We start from the raw sequence: 21,955 nt of genomic DNA, 5'->3' as shown, positions 1-21,955 counted from the left end.
CTGCTGCCTCCCAGGCCTTGGCAATTAGAGACCGGGCCTCCAGCAGGGCGGGCAGCGTGGCTTATTGCCGAGGAGGGAGAGCCCCAGTGCCGTGTCCATAGCAACCCTCCTCTTCCCCCTCCACCGGGAGAGGAGGAAGACAAAGACAGGAAGGGAGGTGAGCCCTCTTGCATTACTCACCTCAGAGCGCTGGGCTCCTGGGCCCTGGGTGCTGAGGGTGCCTGTGGGTGAGGCACAGAGAGGGAACTTTTCCTCACGCAGCAGCGGACACCGAGTGGCGAGGTAGCGGGGGGCTTGGACTGGATGACGTGGGGGGATGGCAGGAGGAGGGGATGTGGTGAGCTGTGCTGTTGGGTGTACCACAGCAGCTGAGAGATGCTAGGCCCCTGGAAAGGGGACCCTGGCTTAGGTACCAGCTTTATTCTTAACTCACATGTGAGTTTAGGAAGGTTGCCTGCCATCTCTGAGAGTTCTTCTCTTGTTAATAAGAATGGGTCCCGCCCTAGCTGGTTTGGCCCAGTGAATAGAGCGTTGGCCTGCGGACTGAAAGGTCCCTGGTTTGATTCCGGTTGCGGGCACATCATCAGTGGGGGGGGTGCAAGAGGCAGCTGATCGATGATTCTCTCTCATCAATGTTTCTAACTCTCTATCCCTCTCTCTTTCTCTCTGTAAAAAAATCAATAAAATACATTAAAAAAAAAAAGACTTAAAAAAAGAAAGAAAGAATGGTTCCTGCCCTAGCTGGTTTGGCTCAGAGGATAAAACATTGGACTGCAGACAGAAGGGTCCCAGGTTTGATTCCAGTCAAGGGCACATACCCAGGTTGCGGGCTCAATCCAGTTGGGGGTGGGCAGGAGGCAGGTGATCAATGATTCTCTCTCATCATTGATCTCTCTCTCTCTCTCTCTCTCTCTCTCTCTCTCTCTCTCTCTCCCTGAAATCAATAAACATATATTAAAAAAGAAAAGAAAAAAAGAATGGATCCCGAGGCATCTCTGTGGTCCCTTTGAGCCCTTCATTCAAACCAGCTGCCTCACCTAGGGGGCAGTCTGACGGGGGTAGTCTCCGCTCTCCCAATGCTGGGAAACTCCAGGAAGCTGCCAACCAGGAGCCACCTCTGCAAAAACGGTAACAAAGGTGAGTCCTGGCACCAGGTACACGTGGTCCCTGGGCCTCCAGGGAAGGAGGCAGACAGTTAAGCCTGGTGCAGACTCTGTTTGTGATCTCCCTTCGTGGCCCCCAAGGTGCCACGAGTGCAGAGCTATGTGCATAGACCACCAGCAGAGGTCGCCACACTCCTCACTAACCCTCCACAGGTTGCTGCCGTCAGGTGGGCGGTGGGCGAGGCCCAGCCAGCTGGGCAGGAGCCACCAGGACCTTCCCGCTGGAGCTGTCACTGGCCAATTGCAGTTGGGGAAGAGCTGGCAGCGCAGGGCTGGCCCGGGGCTTGGGAGGCTTGGGCCCAGGCCACCAGCCAGGCCCCGGGACTGTGGGCCACCTGCTCCCCTCGCTGTAGGGGGGTGGGTCACCCAGGGCCACCAAGGGATCTCGGCTTCTCTCCTGGCTGCCGGTTTGGATCCCTTCCTCGGGAAGCTCAGACTTGTTAGAGGTCATTGTTTTTCCTGACGGGGCCCAGGAAGCGGACTGACTCAGTAGCTCTGAATTGAGAGCACGCGCTGTGCCACCAGGAATTCAGAAGGGAACAAAAGAGACACAATCCCATCCTCATGAGGCTGACTCCCTGGTGCGGGGAAGTCACCACTGTCTACACTGCCGGGCGGGCTGGGAGTGGACACACCCCTGACCCAGGACGAGCAGGTGACAGGCTCTCTCCAAGGATTCATCCCTGAGCAGACAGGGTGAGGCCAGGCTCACTGAGCTCTGGCCAAGCAGGTGTCTCCGGACCCGCCCCCCTCAGCCACCAGGATCCACAAAGGCTGTGGCACTGCCCATCGATGCAGGCAGCACTGGACAGTGTGCCGGGTGTGTGCCTCCACCAGCGCCCGTGAGCCTGGAGAGCGTCGTGGTGACAGGATGTTGGCATCCGGAGCCCAGGTCCCAAGCCTTCCTTTCAGTCACAGTTTCAGCATCTTTCCTTTCACCCTGGACCCCTCATGTAAATAAGCATTCCCATCTCAACGGACTCATCTGGCTAGAATAGCAAGCTCTCTCCCCAAAGCCATGGAGAAGGGGTCGGGAGGATTTAAAAATGTATCTGGATTTTTACAGGCAGCACCCGTGGGTCCAGTCCGGTAGGCTCGGAGTGGTCGCTGGCAGGAAAACGGCCGCTCTGAACCAGACGGGCCAGGTTCCCAGACAAGGCCCTCCTGGCCCCCGGTCCCCCTTGCCTGGCTGCTCCACTGCGTGGTCTCTCCATGCCCAGAGCCTGCCTGGCACGCCACAGGGTCTTAGAGCAGAATCGCCCCCTTCTTCCAGACACTTCTCCAGAGAGCGGTTCTTGTGAAAGCTCACCCATTCCTTTTGCCCGAGGGGGATTTATGGAGAACCTGCACAGGAATGGGGGGCAGGAGGTATTTTTAAAAAATATATATATTTTATTGATTTTTTACAGAGAGGAAGGGAGAGGGACAGAGAGTCAGAAACATCGATGAGAGAGAAACATTGATCAGCCGCCTCCTGCACACCCCCCACTGGGGATGTGCCCGCAACCAAGATACATGCCCTTGACCGGAATCGAACTCCGGGACCCTTGAGTCCGCAGGCCGACACTCTATCCCCTGAGCCAAACCGGTTTCAGCAGGAGTTATTCTTTTACCCAGTGGCGGTGGCTGAGCAGAGAGGATGACCGGTGCGTTGAGTGGACAGACCTGTTAGTGCGGCCTCTGACCTCTGAGAACAAGCCGGTTGTCTTCTCAGGAGCTAAACTCCGTTTCCTCGTCTATGGAATGGGGCTGCTGACCCTGGCCCGCTGGCTGCTGGAGCCACCTGTGCACAGAGCAGTCCCTCAGTGGAAGCGCCAGGGGTGGGATGTTGGGCTGAATGCCCCCTTTATAGAAAGGACCCGACAAGACACAATAATTTTGTTTTGTTCTCTCCAGCAAAGCAGGGTGCTGGCGGTGATATGGTGAGGCTCAGGAAGCCTCGGCCCCTGGAGGTGGCCCCGAGCGGATGGTGTGTGGCCTGAAGGCGGAGGGGGTGTGCTGTGGGGCTGCCTCGCTCGTTCTGTGGTGGTTTGGGGAAGGGTGGGTGAGATTTACTACAAATTATGAATGGCCTCAAACCAGGGTCTGCACATTCAGGGAGTCTGACAAAGGAAGCTGGGACTGAGACCTACACTTACCCACGGGCGCCCCTTGTGGCCAGTGGTGTAGGTGCGGGGCGATCCATGGACCCAGGTCAAAGTGCCCTGAACTCTCACTCATTCACTCGCTCACGGATTCATTGCCCCCGGTTCCGGTGCAGGGTGAGGTGCAGCGCTGCGTGGGTGTGTGTTACAATTTACACCAGACGCTCCTGTCCTCAAGGAGCTCATGGTGTAAATTAAAAGCAGGAGGGAAAGACAGATGCGCAGACAACGCCAGTACAAGGCAAGAGGGGAGAAACGTCCCCAGAGAGATCCAGGGCGAAGGGGATTTGGAAGAGAGAGACAATGTCAAATCGGGGAGGAAGAGCAGAGGAAGGTGGCTGGAAGCTCGGGGTGGGGCAGCACTAGCTTGTGGGCTTGAACATGGAGTGAGGCGGGAAGTGGAGTTCCAGGCAGCACAAGTGGGGAAGAGCACAGTCTAGAGGTCAGACAGATCCAGGTTTAAATTTACAAACTATTTGGGGACATTGAGCGAGTTACTTAAACCTTTTTAAACCTGTGTTTATTGGGGGTGAGAGTGTAAGGGCTGGAGCAACCTTTCTGATCTCCCTTCCAGGCTGCCGGGAGGGGCAAATGGAGCATTTTAAGTGGAAGTAGTTGGAAAACTATAGTGCTATGCAAACACAGAGGTTGCTTTTATTGTAAAGTATTGCTTACAAGTTAATTCACCCACCCATTTATCTACCCACTCACCCATGCACTCATCCACTCATCCATCCGTCCATCCATCCATCCATCCACTTACCCACCCACACATATACCCACACACTCATTCACTGATCCATTCATTCACCACTCATCTACCCATCCACCCATTTACCCATCTACCAAGGTACATGTCCCTGTCTGGAATTGAACCTGGGACCCTTTGGTTCGAAGGTCGAGGCTCTATCCACTGAACCAAACTGGTTAGAGTAGATTATGGGATTTTAAAGCTGAGTGATTGTAGGAATTATCTTTTCTATATCATTCATTTTACTGATGGGGAAATTGTGGTTATTATTTGTTGTGGAAAGTACTACTACTTCCTCTTACTTGGCTTCTAAATGACCACTCCCAGGTTTCAACTTCAGTTCAATTAGTCTTTATTAAGCATCTCTCAGATGCCAGGCTCTCTGCAAGAACTGGAGACACAGCGATGGAGCAGACATTGTCCTGCCCTCAAGTTGGCTATAGTCTAGGGCCGTGGTCAGCAAACTCGTTAGCCAACAGAGCAAGGTATCAACAGTACAACGACTGAAATTTCTTTTGAGAGCCAACTTTTTTTTTTTTTTTATAATATATTTTATTGATTTTTCACAGAGAGGAAGAGAGAGGGATAGAGAGTCAGAAACATTGATGAGAGAGAATCATCAATCAGCTGCCTCTTGCACACCCCCTACTGGGGGATGTGCCCGCAACCAAGGTACATGCCCTTGACCGGAATCGAACCTGGGACCCTTCAGTCCGCAGGCCGATGCTCTATCCACTGAGCCAAACCGGTTTCGGCTGAGAGCCAACTTTTTAAAACTGAAACTTCTTCTAACGCCACTTCTTCAACAGAGACTTGCCCAGGCCGTGGTATTTTGTGGAAGAGCTACACTCAAGCGGCCAAAGAGCTGTATGTGGCTCGAGAGCCACAGTTTGCTGACCACGGGTCTAGGGGAATACAGATAGGGAGAGAGGTGAGCATCAAGTACTGAAACCCTGGAAGAAGCACCCCTAATCGGGACTTGAGAAACTTGAGGGAGGCTTCCCGGAAAGAAAACCCTCGAGATGTTTCTTTTCTTTAATTTTTTAATATATTTTATTGATTTTTTTACAGAGAGGAAGGGAGAGGGATAGAGAGTTAGAAACATCGATGAGAGAGAAACATAGATCAGCTGCCTCCTGCACATCCCACACTGGGGATGTGTCCACAACCAAGGTGCATGCCCTTGACCGGAATTGAACTTGGGACCCTTCAGTCCGCAGACCGACACTCTATCCACTGAACCAAACCGGTTTCGGCCCACGAGATATATCTTGAAGGCAGAAAAGAAATGTGTTGCCGAGACTGGTTTGGCTCAATGGATAGAGCGCCGGCTTGGGGACTGAAGGGTCCCGGGTTCGATTCCGGTCAAGGGCATGTACCTTGGTTGCGGGCATATCCCCAGTAGGTGGTGTGCAAGAGGCAGCTGATCGATGACTCTCTCTCATCGATGTTTCTAACTATCTCTCTCCCTTCCTCTCTGTACAAAATCAATAAAATATATTAAAAAAAAAAAAAGAAAAAAAAAAAAGAAATGTGTCGGTGAAGATGTAGGGGAGGGGCATGCCAGGCAGAGGAACAGCATGAGCAAAAGCACGGAGGTCTGAGGTAGCATGGTTTATCGGAGGAACCATAAGAAGCTGGTGTTTTTGGAGCTTCAAGAAGGACGTGGTGAGGGGTGAGTGTGGAAAGGAGGGCAGGGCCACGTGGGCTGAGATGGAGCTGGGATGGCCAAAGGCTGCCTCCGCTTTCCTAGGTTTGGTGAGTGCCCCCATTCACCTTCCCTGTACTCCCCGAGCTGAGAAACCCCACCACACCCCCTAAACCTTCGTCTTTACAGAGGGAAGAGGCCTGATTCCTGGGAAGGAGGAGCCCATCCTTCAAGGTGTGGCTCCAATCCCACCGCCTCCATAAGCCGTCATCACCTCCCCTCTGCATTCAGTGACCTCGATTGTCTACACCGCACTTCGGGACTTCCTGCTGTGCTTCTTTACACCCCAGGAGGGCTGGCTGTGTGAGTCCCATGTTATTAAGTCTGAATCCTATTGATCTGTATTTCAGAAAAGTGCTTGGGCCGGGGGGTCAGACAGATCTGGGTTTGAGTCTTTCTGTGCCACTAGTTACTAGTTAGTACCTGTGGGGAAGTTTTTAATCTGTCTAATGTCTCAGTTTCCTCATCTACAAAATGGGTGATAACTCCAATTCGTTAGTTTTTTTTTAATTGGGCAATCCGATATAAATTTAATTGATTTTTTTTATAGAGAGGAAGGGAGAGGGATAGAAGGTCAGAAACATTGATGAGCCGAAGCCGGTTTGGCTCAGTGGTAGAGCATTGACCTGCGGACTGAAAGGTCCCAGGTTTGATTCCGGTCAAGGGCATGTACATTGGTTGTGGGCACATCCCCAGTAGGGGGTGTGCAAGAGGCAGCTGGTCGATGTTTCTCTCATCGATGTTTCTAGCTCTCTATCTCTCTCCCTTCCTCTCTGTAAAAAATCAATAAAATATATTGAAAAAAAAAAAAAAGAAACATTGATGAGAAATATTGATCAGCTGCCTCCTGCACACTCCCCACAACCAACGTACATGCCCTTGACTAGAATCGAACCTGGGACCTTTCAGTCTGCAGGCTAACGCTCTATCCATGAGCCAAACCGGTTTCAGCTCGTTGGTGTTTTGAAGCCATGGTTTTAGCTAGGGGCTAGGGAGAACCTTGGGGGCTTCCCAACAGCGAGGACTGGACCTGCAGCCAAAGTGGGCCGAGACGTGAGAGCAGAGGGAGGGGGTGGGGGGATGGAAAAGCTGACATGATCAGGCCCTGCGGCTGAGTGGCTCCAGTTGATTTACTAACCCAGTGGTCGGCAAACTCATTAGTCAGCAGAGCCAAATATCAACAGGACAACGACTGACATTTCTTTTGAGAGCTGCATTTTTTAAACTTAAACTATATAGATAGGTACATTGCTATGAACTTAATTAGGGTACTCCTAAGCTGGCCTTTGCTAAACACTCAAGGGGCCAAAGAGCCGCAGGTGGCTCGAGAACCGCAGTTTGCCGACCACTGTACTAACCCATTAAAAGCACTTCACAGCGACCAAGTACTTGGTTTGTGCTAATTCATAGGAGCTGAGGAAGTTAAAATCCTGAGAGATTAAGCAATTGGCCCAAGGTCACAGGGCAAACACATGGCAAAGCTTGCTGTGCTCATGAGAGGGAGGGAGGGAGGACAGGAAGCGCTCTGCCGGTGGTCAGAGGAGGACGGAGCGCAGGTTTCGTGGCTGATGATATCGGATAAGAGGCAGCAGTGTGTGGCAAATGTTTAACAGCCACTGAGTGTTTAACCACGGGCTCGCCAGGAAAGGCCAACCCTGCTGTGAAGTGTTTGCCGATGCCTGTGGTGTAAACACTCCCACCACCCCTGATTCCGAGCTGTCGTTGTAACAGCAATGGATCTGGGACTTGGAAGAGACGTGTGCAGTTGGCTTTTGTGAGCCAGTACCAGCCAGCTCCAGCACACCATCGAGGGCTTCAAGGTCATCACGTACCTTGATGTCCACGCACCCTGGCATGCTTCTAAAATCCTCCCGGACCCCTTGAGGTAGGGACCCTCATGCTCCCATTTCACAGAGAGGGAAGCTGAGGATCCTGCCTGTGGCCACACCGCTATTGCGTAGCCGAGAGGGGCTCCCGCGTGGGCAGTCTGACTCGACAGCCCACGTTCTGACCGTGACGCTGTTCTCTCCCCACTCCCACGGGCGGCTGTGACCAGGGGCCGAGCTCCCGCCCGTTTCCAGGTGAGTCTCCGGTGGATCTCTGGCTCAGGCGTGGTTAGCTCCCGCTCCCTCCACCCCCAGCTGTTTCTCATCCCCAATCACGGCGCTTGCTCTAACATTCCCGCTGGGATCAGCTGGCACAGCCAGGAAACCTGGAGGCAGAGCCTGGCCGGGCAAGGCCAGTGGAGGCTGAGGCAGGTTATGGCGGTGGAGTGGGCACAGTCTGTCCCAGCCCAGATGCTGCCCTGGCACTGAGAACCAACACTGACAGCCCATGCCTGCTCTTCACAACAGAGTAGCCAGAATGTATTAAGAAATCAGGAAGCTCACTGGTGATAAGGAGCAGTGAAACCAAACAGTTGACTCTGTTCGGGAAAGGAGGGAGGGAAACCAAGAAGGTAGAAGGGGAGGAAAGGCAGGGCATGCTAGAAGGTGTGTGTGTGCGTGTGTGTGTGTGTGTGTGTGTGTGTGTGATGGGGGTGTGTGTGTAATTCGGTCATTGGAAAATACATGGGACCCCAGGCTTGTGTCTAAGTCCCAGGGCTGTGACTTGTCGTGAGAGAATGATGTCATTGACAATAATATCAGCAACCAAGATTATTATGTGTGAGTTATTGCAATCATCCAGGTTTCTGGGGTTGTGCGTCTGTAATATTTACCCCTCGGTCATCAGGGCGGATAGGGGGTTGAGGAGGTGAGGACTGGTATGCCGAGGGTACTACGAGCTGGTCTGAGGGGAGCTCTACCCCTCCCTGATCTGGCCATTTGCTGCTCACCACTCAGGGGAGCTGTTTTAGAAGCTCGCCGAGTGTCTGCATGTCCATGTATGTGGGCCAATGCATATTTGAGGGCCAGTGTATGCACACCTATGTGCATGCATGTTCCTGCATGCATGTATCTCTGTGTGTATGCACCCATGTGTGTGTGCATGGCTCCCACTCTTCCCCTTTCCTACCCAGGGAGCAGCTGGCCAGAGGATTGGGGGAGATGGAGAAGCTGCAGATAGAAATGAAAACGAATTTCCAGCTCTTTCAAGCTCCCTTGCACACAGTGGGAGCTTAATAAATACTTGATGATGGCTCTGCACCTGGGAAGCCAGCAGCTGTTCCCGACTCTGACTCAGAGCCCCATGGGGCAGATCCGCGGGGGCGTGACCATGGGGGTCTTCAGTCTTCCTGCCAGGCCCTCCAGTGACTCCACGCCCCGCTGGAGCAGGGGTCCGCTTCACACATCCTGCCTCGGGGCGCCCGGCTCCTGCACCGTTCTCCTCGGCTCCTGTCCACCCATCATCTGGACAACATTCACGGAGCAGCCCTGTGCTGAGCACCACGGAGGGAAGGCAGCCTGGGAGATGGTGTAGGAGGTGCGGGGGCAGACTGACCAGGGTTCAAGGCATAGCACCCTTAATTACAAGCTGGTGACATCTGAGTGATTTTCTGTGTTGTTTTCCACAGCTTTTGTCGCAAAAAGAGAACGATAGTTTCCTAGCGTTGATGTGAGGGTTAGAAATAGCGGGGACACGCGCACACCTCCTGCAGGGGTTCCGCAGGTGAGCTTATCCACCCGGAGTCAGGAGGACCTGGGTCCCCTCTGCTTTTCTTTCTTTTGCTAAAATATATTTTATTGATTTTTTTTTTTTATACAGAGAGGAAGGGAGAGGGATAGAGTCAGAAATATCCATGATGAGAGAGAAACACCCAGCAGCTGTCTCTTGCACGTCCCCTACTGGGGCTGTGCCGGCAACCAAGGTACGTGCCCCTGACCGGAATCGGACCTGGGACACCAGAGTCTTAGGCTGACGCTCTATCCACTGGGCCACACCAGTCAGGGCCCTTCTGCTTCTTTTTCTTTTATATATATATATATATATATATATTTTATTATTGATTTTTTTTACAGAGAGGAAAGGGGGGAAATAAAGAGTTAGAAACATCAATCACTGCCTCCTGCACACCCCCTACTGGGGATGTGCCCGCAACCAAGGTACGTGCCCCTGACTGGAATCGAACCTGGGACCCTCGAGTCCTAGGCTGACGCTCTACCCACTGAGCTACACCGGCTAGGGCCCCTCTGCTCCTCTGACCTCGTAGCTGTCACTCGACGTCTCTGAGCATCCCGTGTGTCGAGTAGGAGCACAATGCTCACCTCCGAGGGTGTTGGGAGGGTTAAAACCGACAGTATGTGTGAGACAACCTTTCGTGCATCCTGGCCGCTGATAACGGTCTGTCTTCCCTGCTTCCTGCCCGCGAAACGGGGTGCACGGCCTCGCTCTTCCCCCTCGCCCCGGGTAGGAGGTTCTCTGCTCCTCCTCCCCACTGCCGGTACACTGTCCCGGGCCCCGGGTTCTACCTGTGGGAGGAAAGGGGACGGAGTCTCCCGACCCGGCGGCGGGGAGAGGAGCGCAGACTACAGTTCCCAGCCGCCCGGTGCGGCTGCCGCGGGGCCGCGAACGGAGGGAGCAGGCCCCGCCCCCTGGGAGGGGCGTGCGCGGGGGCGGGGCCAGGAGGTGGTGGGAGAGGGAAGCCGAGCCAATGAGCCCGTCCGCTAATAGGTGGGCGGGGCTTCCCCTTTAACAGCGGCAGGAGGAGGAGAGCAAAGCTATTGAGCCAGCGAGGAGGAGTGAAGCTGAGCCTGGCCTCGCATGCTTCCAGAGGACCACCTCCTGAGGCAGAGTCCGTTCCCCCTCGCCTGCCCTCTGCCAGCGCCCCGCTGCCCTCCCTGCCTGCCCAGTACAATGCATTCTTGACCGGCAGCGCCTGGACTCCTAGCAGCCCCAGAGAGCCGGAGCGAGCCACCACCGGGAGGAGGACGGGAGCCAAGACACTCTGGTGGGAGTGTTGGATGCCTGGCACTCTGTGAGGACATCTCTGGAGCAACGGTGGCTTTGGGGTGGGGGGTGGTGCTGCAGGGAATCCAGCCAGGCCCCAAGATGGACACTTCTGGGCACTTCCATGACTCGGGGGTGGGGGACTTGGACGAAGACCCCAAGTGCCCCTGTCCATCCTCCGGGGATGAGCAGCAGCAGCAGCAGCCGCCGCCGCAGCCGCCACCAGCGCCGGCAGCACCAGCAGCCCCCCAGCACCTCCCGGGACCCCTGTTGCAGCCTCAGCCTCAGCCTCAGCCTCAGCCTCTGCAGCAGCAGCAGCAGCAGCAGCAGCAGCAGCAGCCACCGCATCCCCTGTCTCAGCTCGCCCAACTCCAGAGCCAGCCCGTGCACCCCGGCCTGCTCCACTCCTCTCCCACCGCCCTCAGGGCCCCCCCTTTGTCCAACTCCACCGCCACCCTCCACCCTTCCTCCAGGCAAGGCAGCCAGCTCAACCTCAGTGACCACTTGCTTGGCCACTCTCCAAGTTCCACAGCCACAAGTGGGCCCGGCGGAGGCGGCCGGCACCGGCAGGCCAGCCCCCTGGTGCACCGGCGGGACAGCAACCCCTTCACCGAGATCGCCATGAGCTCCTGCAAGTACAGCGGCGGGGTCATGAAGCCCCTCAGCCGCCTCAGCGCCTCCCGGAGGAACCTCATCGAGGCCGAGCCCGAGGGCCAGCCCCTCCAGCTCTTCGGCCCTGGCAACCCCCCGGAGATCGTCATCTCCTCCCGGGAGGACAACCATGCCCACCAGACCCTGCTCCACCACCCCAATGCCACCCAGAACCACCAGCACGCCGGCACCGCCCCCGGCGGCACCACCTTCCCCAAAGCCAACAAGCGGAAAAACCAAAACATTGGCTATAAGCTGGGACACAGGAGGGCCCTGTTCGAAAAGAGAAAGCGGCTGAGTGACTATGCTCTGATTTTTGGGATGTTTGGAATTGTTGTTATGGTGATAGAGACCGAGCTCTCTTGGGGTTTGTACTCAAAGGTAGGGGCTGCGGCTTCTCTTTATACCTTGCACAAAAGGAAACCTATAGGTCTATAGAGAGAGAGTGATGGAGAGGTTGGCTGGGGGGAGAGGTGGTGGTGGTGGTGGGGAGAGGCGGGTAGCTCCATTCTGTGGAGCACTAACTTCCCGTGGTTTTGCTGCTTAATCCTGGGAGAATTCATCGCCGTTTTCTCGGTGGGAGGACACCCCCGTGCACGGTGTTCTCATTTGCAGACTTGGTGTTGGGGAGGATTAAAGAAACCCTTCTGAGAAATCACCCCCCTGTTCCCTGCCCCGTGCCCCCCCCCCCCCCCCCGCCACCTCCCACCTTCACCGCCCCGCCCGGCTCATGGGCACTAACGCATATCCCGGCAGCTTAACGCACCGATTAATTACCCTCCGCCTTGGTTCCTGCGACTTCCCTCCTCTCCTCCACTCCCCGCTCCGCTCCATTTTCCCGAGGATAAAAGAGAAATAAACGTCTGGGTGGGGGGTAGGGATGCCCTGCCCGTCCCTTCTCTCTGTGTGTGTCTGCTCGCGCGCTCTCTCTCTCTCTCTCTCTCTCTCTCTCTCTCTCTCTCTCTCTCTCTCCCTCCCCCCCCCCAAGTTTCTATCTCCCTCCCCATCCTTGAGAGACTCAGGGCCAAATCCAAAGGCACAGTGGCTGGGTCTCTCCCCCCCCCCCCCCCCCCCCCGGGGCCTGGGATAAAAATACAGGTGGAGGGAAGGAGCGGCTCTTCCCCCAGGAGAGAGGACTCAGAATAAACCTGCTGCTGCTTATGAACAGCCCCTGGTAAAATGGCTACAGGTGTTCCCCGGGCAGAGCAGATGGGCACCGCCTTGGCACCAGGCTGGTGGGGGGAGGAAGGGAGGGGGCAGCGCCTCTTTCCGACGGGATGACAAGGCTTCCCGGGCATCTCCGAGCCCGCTCTGCTCCCCGCGCAGCCCCGGCCCCCCCCGCCCCCTCCCGCCCCGGCTCCTCTCGGTAAATGAGGGTGAGTGTGTGTGTGAGTGCCTGCCGATGGAGCCGCAGCGCCCACTGGAGTGGGGGAGCTGGCCCCCCTGCTCCAGCCTCATCCGGCTGGAGATGGAGGATGGGGTTCCCTCCCAGGGGGGGCTTGGAAACCGCGGCCTCCGAGGCGGTGGGCGTTGAGGAAGGTGGGTTCGTGTGTGCTCTGCCTGCTGGGGGCTCAGAGGCTTGGAGACCTGGGGAGTGGTGAGGCAAGTGGGTTTTTCCCATGCATCCCTCACCCCAGTTTGTTGGTGTGCGTGTGTGTGTGTGTGTGTGTGTGTGTGTGTGTGCATGCGCCTCCCCGTTGCCGCATTTCTCACTTATTTGTCATTTTGGGCAGGGGGAGGCCGGGCAGGCTGCCTGGAGCTGGGAGGGGCTCAGCTGTTGGAGGTTTCAAATAGAGCTGGTTTCAGGCGGGGCGCAGCTGCTGCCAGACTGTCACATTCCTCGCTGAAATCCAGCCGCTAAAACCTGGGAGGTGCTGATCGGATTTCCCCATTCCCAGCCTGGAGCCCGCACGGGGCCGGCCGCCGGGCCGTGCTGGAAAGGGCTGGGGCAGAGCCGGGGCTGAGACGCCCAGGTGGAGGGCTCCCCGGGAACCTGGCCGCCCGCCCGCAGGGGCTCCGGCGGAGCAGCTCCGGAAGCTGCCTCCCTCTATCCGCACGCTCCAGGGTTCGGAGCCCTCAGCGCGCAGAAGCGAGCGGGGTTTCCCCGGAATCGCAGTCACTTAGTCATTCCCGGTAATGAGGCTCCGAGTCTGCAGGTCCTTCTGCTCGCCGCCGCCTTCCCTTCTGGGGGGCAGGGGGAGGGGGCTGCACCCCCCCACCCCCACCCCCAACCTCCCTGCAGGCTCAGCAGCCACCCCAGCACAGCCCTGGCTCTCTCCAGTCACCCCCTGGGGCCCGGAACCCCTGCTGGGAAACGGAGGAAGGCCCAAAAGCTGGGGGTGAGGGGAAGACAGCACCTCCTCTTCACTGACCCCCAGGGCCAGCTCTTCCTAGTGACAGCTCCCCAAGGGATCTGTGGGTGCATATTTGCTTTTTGATGCAATGGGGGAGAGGGGTGGCTCTCCCTCAAGGGCTGGGAGCAGGTGCCATGCCCGCCGAGTGTTCCGGGAGAAGGGCTTCCCAGCGCCAGGGAGAGCAGGCTCTGGGGTGACGGGGCCCAAGGGGCCGGGCTGTCCCCTTTCAAAGGCGGGGACCCCCTGGTTGGTTGATGGCAGCACAGAGCAGGCGGCAACTGGGAAGGCCTTGCTCGCCTCCGCCGGTGGGGCGGCCACTTCCTGTGCACCCTGGGGTGGGGGGGTGCTGGTTATGAGCAGCATCCCTCATGCATCCGTCCCTCCGTCTGTCTGCCTGCATGTGGAGTCATTATGAAACGGGGACGGGCTGGGCGTGTCCTGTCAGGCTTGGTGGGCCCGGGGTGGGGGAGGTAGGCCCCCACTCCTCCTGTGGGCGCGGAGGGTTGTTTGAAAGCCGCAGGCTGAAGTGTGAGCCCCAGCCCTGCCACTCCCGGGGGTGTGATGTTGGACAGGCCACGTGGCCTCGTCAGCGCGGGCTGAGACCAGGTGGGGCGCTCCGTGCCGCGCCTGCTCCGTACCCTGGGCGTGTTGTTCTCTCCATGACCATGGCACCGATGAGAGGGAAAGGCAGTCTTCTTCCTGCTGCCGCTCTCTGGCTCCAGAACGGGTGGGGCCTTCACCGCTTGGGAAGGAAGGCTTGTCGGGGGAGTCGAGACGTTGCATCTCGCGGGGAGACGGGCTGAGAAGGGGCTGGGTCTTCTCACCGGAACCGGCTCTGCACACGCGTCTGTTGTAGGGGAGGGAGGCGGGCGTCTGGCCGCTGGCCTCGTGGGGGACACTGGCTCTCTTGGGACAAGGGGGCTTGGGTGAGCGTGAAGAGCTGCCAACAGGGGGCACTCGGAGTTGTCAGTGGGCCTGGGGGTGGGACGGATGGAGGATGGTTTCTTTTGCTGGAGACCTTGTGCATCTGGTTGGTCTTGTGTGTCTGAAAGTAGGTCAGGTTGGGTCATTCTGCACCGATGGTGGCGGGTCCCACTCAAAGGCCCCTGGGGGGCGGGGCACCCCCTACCCCCACCCTCCATCCCCCCATGTGACTGAAGACTAACAGCCATGGGCCTGAGCTGCCTTCGGAAGTCCCCCGCTTTTCTCCATGGAGCCGTGGCCGTCCTGTGTGTCTGTGTTTGACCAAGGTCTGTTCCTGGTGGAGAAATCCACCATGAGGCCTGGCTCCCTGAGCGCATCCATATTAATGCAGAAGGGGGCCGGTGAGAGGTGGTGAGACGCAGGGGCAGGCCACACTCACGGGATGGCCGACCTGGCGCCTAGTGGTTCTGGCCCCTGAGCTACACCAGGCGGCCGCCTTGTGTGCTGGTTGGTTGGAAATAGGTGAGGTCACCTGAGGGCTCACACATGGTGACACGGCCAGGCCTCGAGGGCCTGTTGAGAAATCGTGGTGACAGTGTCTCTAGCAATTCTGTGTCCGCTCTGGGAGGAGGGCCATGAGGATCCAGGGAGACCTTCCTGGGATTCTGTGTTTTCTCCCGGAGCTGGCTTGGGGCACACCCACTCCGGTGCTTTGCTCTGCCGGCTGTGCTTCCTCTGTGGGATCGGGAGGGAGTTGGGGCTGGGCCAGGCTCGGCCGGTCCTCCCTTCCCCTCTCCTCCTCCCCAGGCTCTGGCCTCCTGGACCGCCCCCTGCCATCCTGCTGGTGGCTGGGCTGGGCCCTGTTCAGTCTGTCCAGCTGGCAGGTCCCAGGCGGGCCTTGCTTCTCAGGGGCCTCATGAGTCATCTGGGTGGGGGTGGGGGGGGGAACGCTGGAGCAGCAGGTGGCTCTCGGTTTCCAGTTTTCACAACCTCAAACCGCTCTCCACCCCGGGCCTCACCATTTATCTGAGTTTCACTTCCTAGGCAGAGCGGGCTCTCGGCCCCACCCCGTGCCCACCCCTGGCCGCTCCACCAACTTCCTGCCCCTCTGCTCTGCACGCTCCCCCTGCCTGGCCTTGCTGCCGGGGTCACCCAGGCCACAGCACAGGAGCTGGCATGGCAGTCCCACCTGGCTGTCCTGTCTCTCCCAGGCCTGGCTGTCTTTCTCACCTCCATTCTCAGACCACCTAGGGCCGTGGGCGGCAAACTCATGAATACACAGAGCCAAATATCAACAGCACAACGATTGACATTTCTTTTGAGAGCCAACTTTTTAAAACTTGAACTTCTTCTAACGCCACTTCTTCAACATAGACTTCACCCAGGCCGGGGTATTCTGTGGAAGAGCCACACTCAAGGGGCCAAAGAGCCACATGTGGTTCTCGAGCCACCGTTTGCCGACCACGGGCCTAGCGGGAAGCCCCCCAGAAAAGAACTGGCTTTTCTGCGTGCCCAGGGGAGCGTGGCTCCCGGCCACTCCCTCTTCCCGGGGGGCTGGGGCCCCGCAGGGCCAGCTCACAGGGGTCCGTGATCCAGCCCAGCCTGTAGTCTGAAGGTGGAGCAGGACCTCTGGCTTCAGCTCCCCTGGCCCTCCCCCCTGTGCCCCGAGGGCCACGGAGGCTCTGTGGACAGACAGGCAGAGCAGCGGTGGGGCATGGCGAGGTGCATGGCCGTGTGGGGCAGGTTCCTGCCTGTGGGGCGTGTCCCGATGTCCGTGGTGCCAGGCATGCTGGGGAAGGAAAAATAGGCCAGACCCTCTTCGCAGGCCCTCCGCAGGCCCTCTGTAGGACGGTTACAGAAGGCAGGAGATGCTATAAGCCACTGGCTGCAGGCAGGAGCGGAGAGCTGGGCACCATGCCCCCCCATTCCTCCCCCCCCCCCCCGAAAACATTGTGTCTTCACGGGTCACAATGAGTGTCTTGGCCTCAGGAGGCAAGTGCAGCTCTGGGAAGGCGAGCACAAGGCCCGGCCAGGGTGGTGGCCGCTTTATTTATAACCTTGTGGACAGCGTGCCATGAATCAGCCATTGGTAACCCACAGCGGGGCCAGCTACCTTGTCTATACGTTTCTCCTTTGCCTGCCAGCACACTATTTATAACTGTTCCGGGGAAAGACCTCAGCATGCGCCTGGACTTCCCTTCCCCACAGGCGGCGTGGCCTCCCCGGAGCTGGCATCCCCTCGGGGGCCTGGATCTGCTGCTCGGGCTACTGAGCCCCTCCCCATGACCCCCCCCCCCCCCCCGCCAGGGAGTCTCCCCGTGAGGCCATGGTCCAAGGACCTGCTCTACAGAACACAAGGCAAAGGGAACACAGTGAGGCCGATCTGAGTCATCTCTGTGGGGAGGCTGAGGCCCACATGGAAATGTAAGATCGGGACAGAAAGCTTCCGTCCCGTGGCCGCTGTTTGTAACGCACGTTTGGGGAGAGACAGAGTGTGAGCGAGCACGCGAGGAGGGGTGGAGGGGTGGCGAGGGGGTGGCTGTCTGTGGTGAAACCCGCCTTCCTCCGCTCGGTGGCAGGCAGACTGGGCTGCTCATTAGTAGCTGTTTTCCTTCTTTCAAAACCCCAAAGGGAGAGAGAGAGAGAAGAAAGCACCCATTTCTCTTTAAATAACGAGGGAGGGGAATTCTGGGACCGTGCTGCTCCCAGGAGCTGCGGGGCGGAGGATTCTCCTGCCTCTTTCGGTGAGGAAAGCCCCAGGGGTTGAGGTGCCCCTCTGCCACCCCGTCATCCCACCCCCAGGGCTCAGCTGAGGAAGGAGTGGGGCGGGGCTGGGGCAGGAAGGCTGCGGGGGGACAGGAGGGGACGGCAGGGACTGTGTGAGACATTCTACACCAGCCTCACCCTCAAGAGTCTGTGGGCCAGAGACCAGCGATGAGCAATGTTGGGCCAGAAGGAACTTTCCCGAGAGATAGAGCTTGATGGAGAGGGGTAGGGGTGGGGGGGTGGGGGGGGGGGAGGGAGACCAGGGCAGGAACCCAGCAAAGACAGTGTACTGGGGGTGGCCAGGGCCAGGGGCGCTCTGGGGGCGGCCTGGGTACAGGGAGATTGCGGATAGGCCCAAGGCCAGGGTGCCTACCCGCCTGGAGGTTTGATGACACGGTCGGCCCCAGGGCGGCGCTGAGCAAGCTGGGAGGGCAGGGGTGTGGGCACCAGAGAGGGAGCAGGAGTCCATCCCCACAGCCCACAGCCCCGCCTGTGAGCCAGCGGGCCCCACGCTGAGCGGGACGCCCAGCTCCGGGCCTCTCCCCCGCACTGGCTGCAGGACCGCGTATGGGGGTGACCCCACGGGCTCGGCATTTCCATCCACAAGTATCTTCATGGACCCCAGGCCCCCGCCACGGCCCCGGGAGGCCATGCGATCAGCGGTGTCTCACAGGCGGGAGGCCTGAGCCGCCACGGGGTTGAGTCTCTTAGTTGGCGCAGCCAGCCTGCCTGGGTGGCTGAGGCCTGGGGCTCTGGGTTCAAATGCGGCCTCGGGTGCAGACCAGGGAGCTTACTGAAGTTGCAGCCCGTTTCCCAGGTGTTCAGAGACAAGCCTGGCCCCTGCCTGTGGAACCGCACCCAGCCCAGAGCCGGGGCCACAGGGACCCTTGGGGTCTGCCGGCTGTTGCTTTTAAGAGATCAGTGCGTAGACGATGCCCCCCACAGGCGCCCCGAGCACTCCAGAGGGCACACGTGCACAGGCCAGCCCTCCTCTCCGGCGGTCAGAGGGGCCCTGGACGAGGCGGGCACACGTGTTATGTGCCGCCTTTCTCATCAGGCCACGTGGCCTCACCTGGGCAGGCTCCCGGGCGGGGCCGCGGTGAGTCAGCACCCCGAGAGGAGCCGGGCTGTGTTTTGGAGGGCAGGGCGGTCTGGCCGGGGCCTCTGGAGCCTCCTTACCTCATGGGACCCCGTTATTCTACACTCAGGCGCGGTCTGCGGCCTGGGCACCGCTCCTGGGATGTGGACACGGGAATGGACAGGTGGAGGCAGAACAGAAATAAGCCCCTGAAGCCAGGCCAGAGGCTGGCCGAGAGACCTTGGGGACAGGCAGGGACGCAGGGCGGCCAGGCAGAGAGGCGGGGAGCCCGGGACTCTGGGGCAGGGCCGCCAGGACGCGGCCCTGGGACAGGCCAGCGAGGACGAGAAAGGCCAGGGCTTCCCTGTGTCTTCAGGGGAACACACTTCCCTTTGGGGCCGGCGGAGGGCACCTTCTCGAACCCCAAAAGCGGTGGGGGCTTGAGAATCCAGGCCCTTTCTGTCCTCCCTTCGCAGGCGGTAGCTCTCCCACGGACACGGAGGGGCACAAAAGGCCGTGGGGGAGAGGGAAGTGCCAGGGGGTCAGGACTGGCCTGGCACAGAGGCCATTCCTTTTTTTTTTTTTGGCCCAAGGCCTGGCCACAAGGTAGCCAGTGTGGTATTCTGAGTGGAGCCCGGGTGACAGACACGACACGAAGAACATGCAAATGATGTGTGAACTAATATGCAAATTGGCATCTGTTATTTTCGGAGCCGGCGTGGTGGGCATGTTTCTGAAAGGACGGGATGGTGCTCCGTGTCAGAGGACACTCCCCCAGGGACTGGACGGGCCGTGCCTGCCCGGGCTCTGGTGTGGTGTTGAGCTTGAGGCGAGTGATCTGCTGGGCAGAGACTGCCCTGGGGCTAATCCTGGCCCTGCCCCTTGGTGCTGGGTGACCACAAGGTCACTGCTCAGACTCTCCGAGCCTCAGCCTCCCCATTTGTAAACGGAGACAGCGGCATTCACCAGTCTCACTTAATTCTCACCACAATCTCCCTTTCACTTGCCCCGGGTCTCACAGCCAGGAAAAGGCAGAGCTGGGATTCGAACCCAGGAGCGTTCCCAAAGCCCCATGCCCTGTGCGACAGACAGGCTGGTGCAGATCGCCTCCTGACCTGGGCTCTTTCGAGCCCAAAGGCTGTTCTCGCTCTCTCCACCTTGGCCCCCTGCCCCCACCCCTTACCGTGTCACCCCCGCTGCCTGCCAGCCTCACCAGCCACCAGCCTCCTATGATTGGAGCCCCGGAGCGGGGCGGGGGGGGGGGCATCAGTTCAGACACAGAGGAGTCCTGGGTACGCTGACAGGGAGGCCTGGGCCCGGGGGCCGAGGCCGGTCTCCTGTGGGCTCTGCGGGGTCTGCTTTGGCGTTCCTGTCCCTGGTCTGCGCTCCCTGGCCGTGCAGGGAGAGCCGGGAGATGGGGAAGGTGAGCTCTGTGCGCCTCAGCTTCCAGACCTGTGACCGGGAGGGAGGGTTCACTTCATGGGGATGTGTGTTGTGAAGAGCAAAGGAGACACGACCCAGCACTGAACTGGTAGAGGGCTGCTGGATGCGGGCTGCCTTTACGGCTAATTTCCTCATTGTCTGACTGAACTCCACGCCCAGAAGGCTAGACGGAGCTCCCCGGCCATCTGTGTGCTGGTCTGGCCAGCAGGTGTCTCCGGGCCCGTATGGCCGCACTTCTGCCCCCCAGTCTCGTCTCGTGCAAACGCTAGTGCCTTACTGCCCCCTCTCTGCTGGTGGTTCCTTTCCACGTCTATCCCAGGACCCCACCCCACACCCTCCCTGCCACCCCCAATTCACCTCTGTTTCCCAGCAGGTGTTCTGGTTGGCTCTGGGGTTCAACCTTGAGCAGGACATGGCGCTCACAGGCGGACGGGGAGGCAGGTGTTGGACAAGAATGACAGGCATGACGGGTCTTACAGGAGACACAGGCAGGGGCCTGGGCTCAACCCACCAACCTGAGACAATCTCCCATTCCTCTGCCTGCCCCCCTGCCCTGGACCCCGGCAGGCCCATCTCGCCTCCACTTCTTTCCTCCTCCCTCGTGTCTGTCTCCCACCCCTTTGCCCCTCCCAGGCACGCAGCAGAACAGGCATTAACAACAGATCTAGGCTTGCTGCCCGTGTGGCTTTGGACAAGTTGCTTCCACGCTTTGATTCTGGCTTCTTGGGCGGGGGGGACCCTAACTCCCTCCTGGGGCCAGTGTGAGGTCTAAGGGGACACGGCTGCGTGTAAGGCGGGGGCATGGTTTGGGGCTCATGTGAGCACCGGGAAAGGTGGTGGTGAAGAGAAGGGCCGTGGGCCTGGAGCGGGGACCTCGGTGTTGGGGCCTCTGTTTTGTCACCTGGACAATGGGAACAGGCGAGGTTGAGGATGAGGGCGGTTCCTCCACGGGCCATCTCGCAGGGGCTGGTGGGGACCGGCTGGGAGTCAGGAGGGCGGGGGAGAAAGCTGTGACACCCGATCGGAATGCACTCTGCTGTTCACTGGGTGCGTTTCAGAGCAGTTGGGGGTGGGGGGGAAGGTGAGCGAAACCAGAAAAGATGCATGTGCATGTGGCTTAGGGGATTTCTCACTCCCAGGAGAGAGAGAGAGAGAGGGAGAGAGAGAGGGAGAGCACCTCAGCCTCCAGATCTGTGACTAGGGGGGAGAGAGAGACAGAGAGAGAGAGAGAGAGAGAGAGAGAGAGGGAGGGAGATGGCCCCTCTGGCCAGCATCCCTGCCTGCTTTGCTGCCTCCTTCCTGCAGGCCAGCCCTTGGCAGGAGGCCTGTCCGCTCCGAACCCTGTATCAGCGGGGAGTTAATTACTATAATGTAAGGAGCGTGGCTCAGGGCCTTCTGGCGGATGGGACACAGGTTTGTCTTCTCACCGGGAGGATACAAATTGATGGGAAGGAAAGGAAAGGTACCTTCCCCTGAAGTCCTCCCGCCGTGGGGTAGCTCTCCTGGGGCTGGGGAGAGAGGAGCCGGGGGGCGGGGCGGGGACACAGTGACAGCCCGAGGACCCTGGCGCTCGCCTCGGCCTTCCAGAGGATGACTCAGCGAAGCTTGCCCAGGTCAGCCTGCCACTCAGCGGCCACCTACCAAGCCCCCCCGGTGTGCCTGGCACTGCTCTTGAGAAATTTCCAGCCACGCGGGGAGCCCAGGCAGGAAATGATAGATAACTCTGTTCATTCAACAAATAGCTATCGGGCGCCCATTATGTGTGAGAGCTGTTCTGGGCGCCCCGGCCACCGCAGAACAAAAGCCCACAGAAGGCAGAAATCCGTGGCCTCCGGGCACGTACACTGTGGTCGGTAGAGCTGACAGTGAACGGGGTGCATTAATTATAGGTTATGTTAGATGGTGATCAGTGTGCTATGATGGAGAATAAAACTTGGGTAGGAGGGCAGTGGTTTTAATTGTGTTCAGGAAGGCCTTTCTGAGGAGGTGTTATTTGAAGAAAGGTTTTTGTGGGGGTGTGGGGGGGAGTGTTGGAGTGGGCACTGGGGGGTGGGGGTAGAGGATGGGAAGAGGAAATAGTGATGGG

The 21,955-nt window shown here is 58.7% G+C and overlaps 1 protein-coding gene and 1 long non-coding RNA gene across 6 annotated transcripts in view; both read left to right on the top strand.

Annotated features, from left to right (window-relative positions):
* The first annotated feature begins 1,019 nt into the window (after positions 1–1,019).
* Positions 1,020–9,238, top strand: LOC311612279. The gene is made up of 3 exons (XR_014793268.1): positions 1,020–1,137; positions 5,896–6,069; positions 8,786–9,238. It is a non-coding gene; the product is annotated as an uncharacterized lncRNA (long non-coding RNA).
* Positions 9,239–10,412: 1,174 nt separating this feature from the next.
* Positions 10,413–21,955, top strand: part of KCNN3 (potassium calcium-activated channel subfamily N member 3) — a 112,573-nt gene continuing 101,030 nt past the window's right edge. For 2 of the 5 annotated variants that reach the window (XM_084866766.1, XM_084866765.1), the window contains exon 1: positions 10,413–11,685. In XM_084866766.1, coding sequence (XP_084722892.1) covers positions 10,756–11,685 — 930 coding nt within the window. In that variant the 5' untranslated portion in view covers positions 10,413–10,755. Of the gene's footprint in view, positions 11,686–12,425; positions 12,479–12,719; positions 12,844–14,361; positions 14,386–21,955 lie in introns of those variants that run through there. The other 3 variants (XM_084866768.1, XM_084866769.1, XM_084866770.1) reach the window with 3 other exon arrangements.

Source organism: Pipistrellus hanaki (assembly GCF_964339955.1).
Source record: "Pipistrellus hanaki genome assembly, chromosome: 18".
NCBI classification, from domain to species: Eukaryota; Metazoa; Chordata; class Mammalia; order Chiroptera; family Vespertilionidae; genus Pipistrellus; species Pipistrellus hanaki.
Note: the sequence above shows the minus strand (reverse complement) of the source record. Positions and strands in the feature narration are given on the sequence as shown.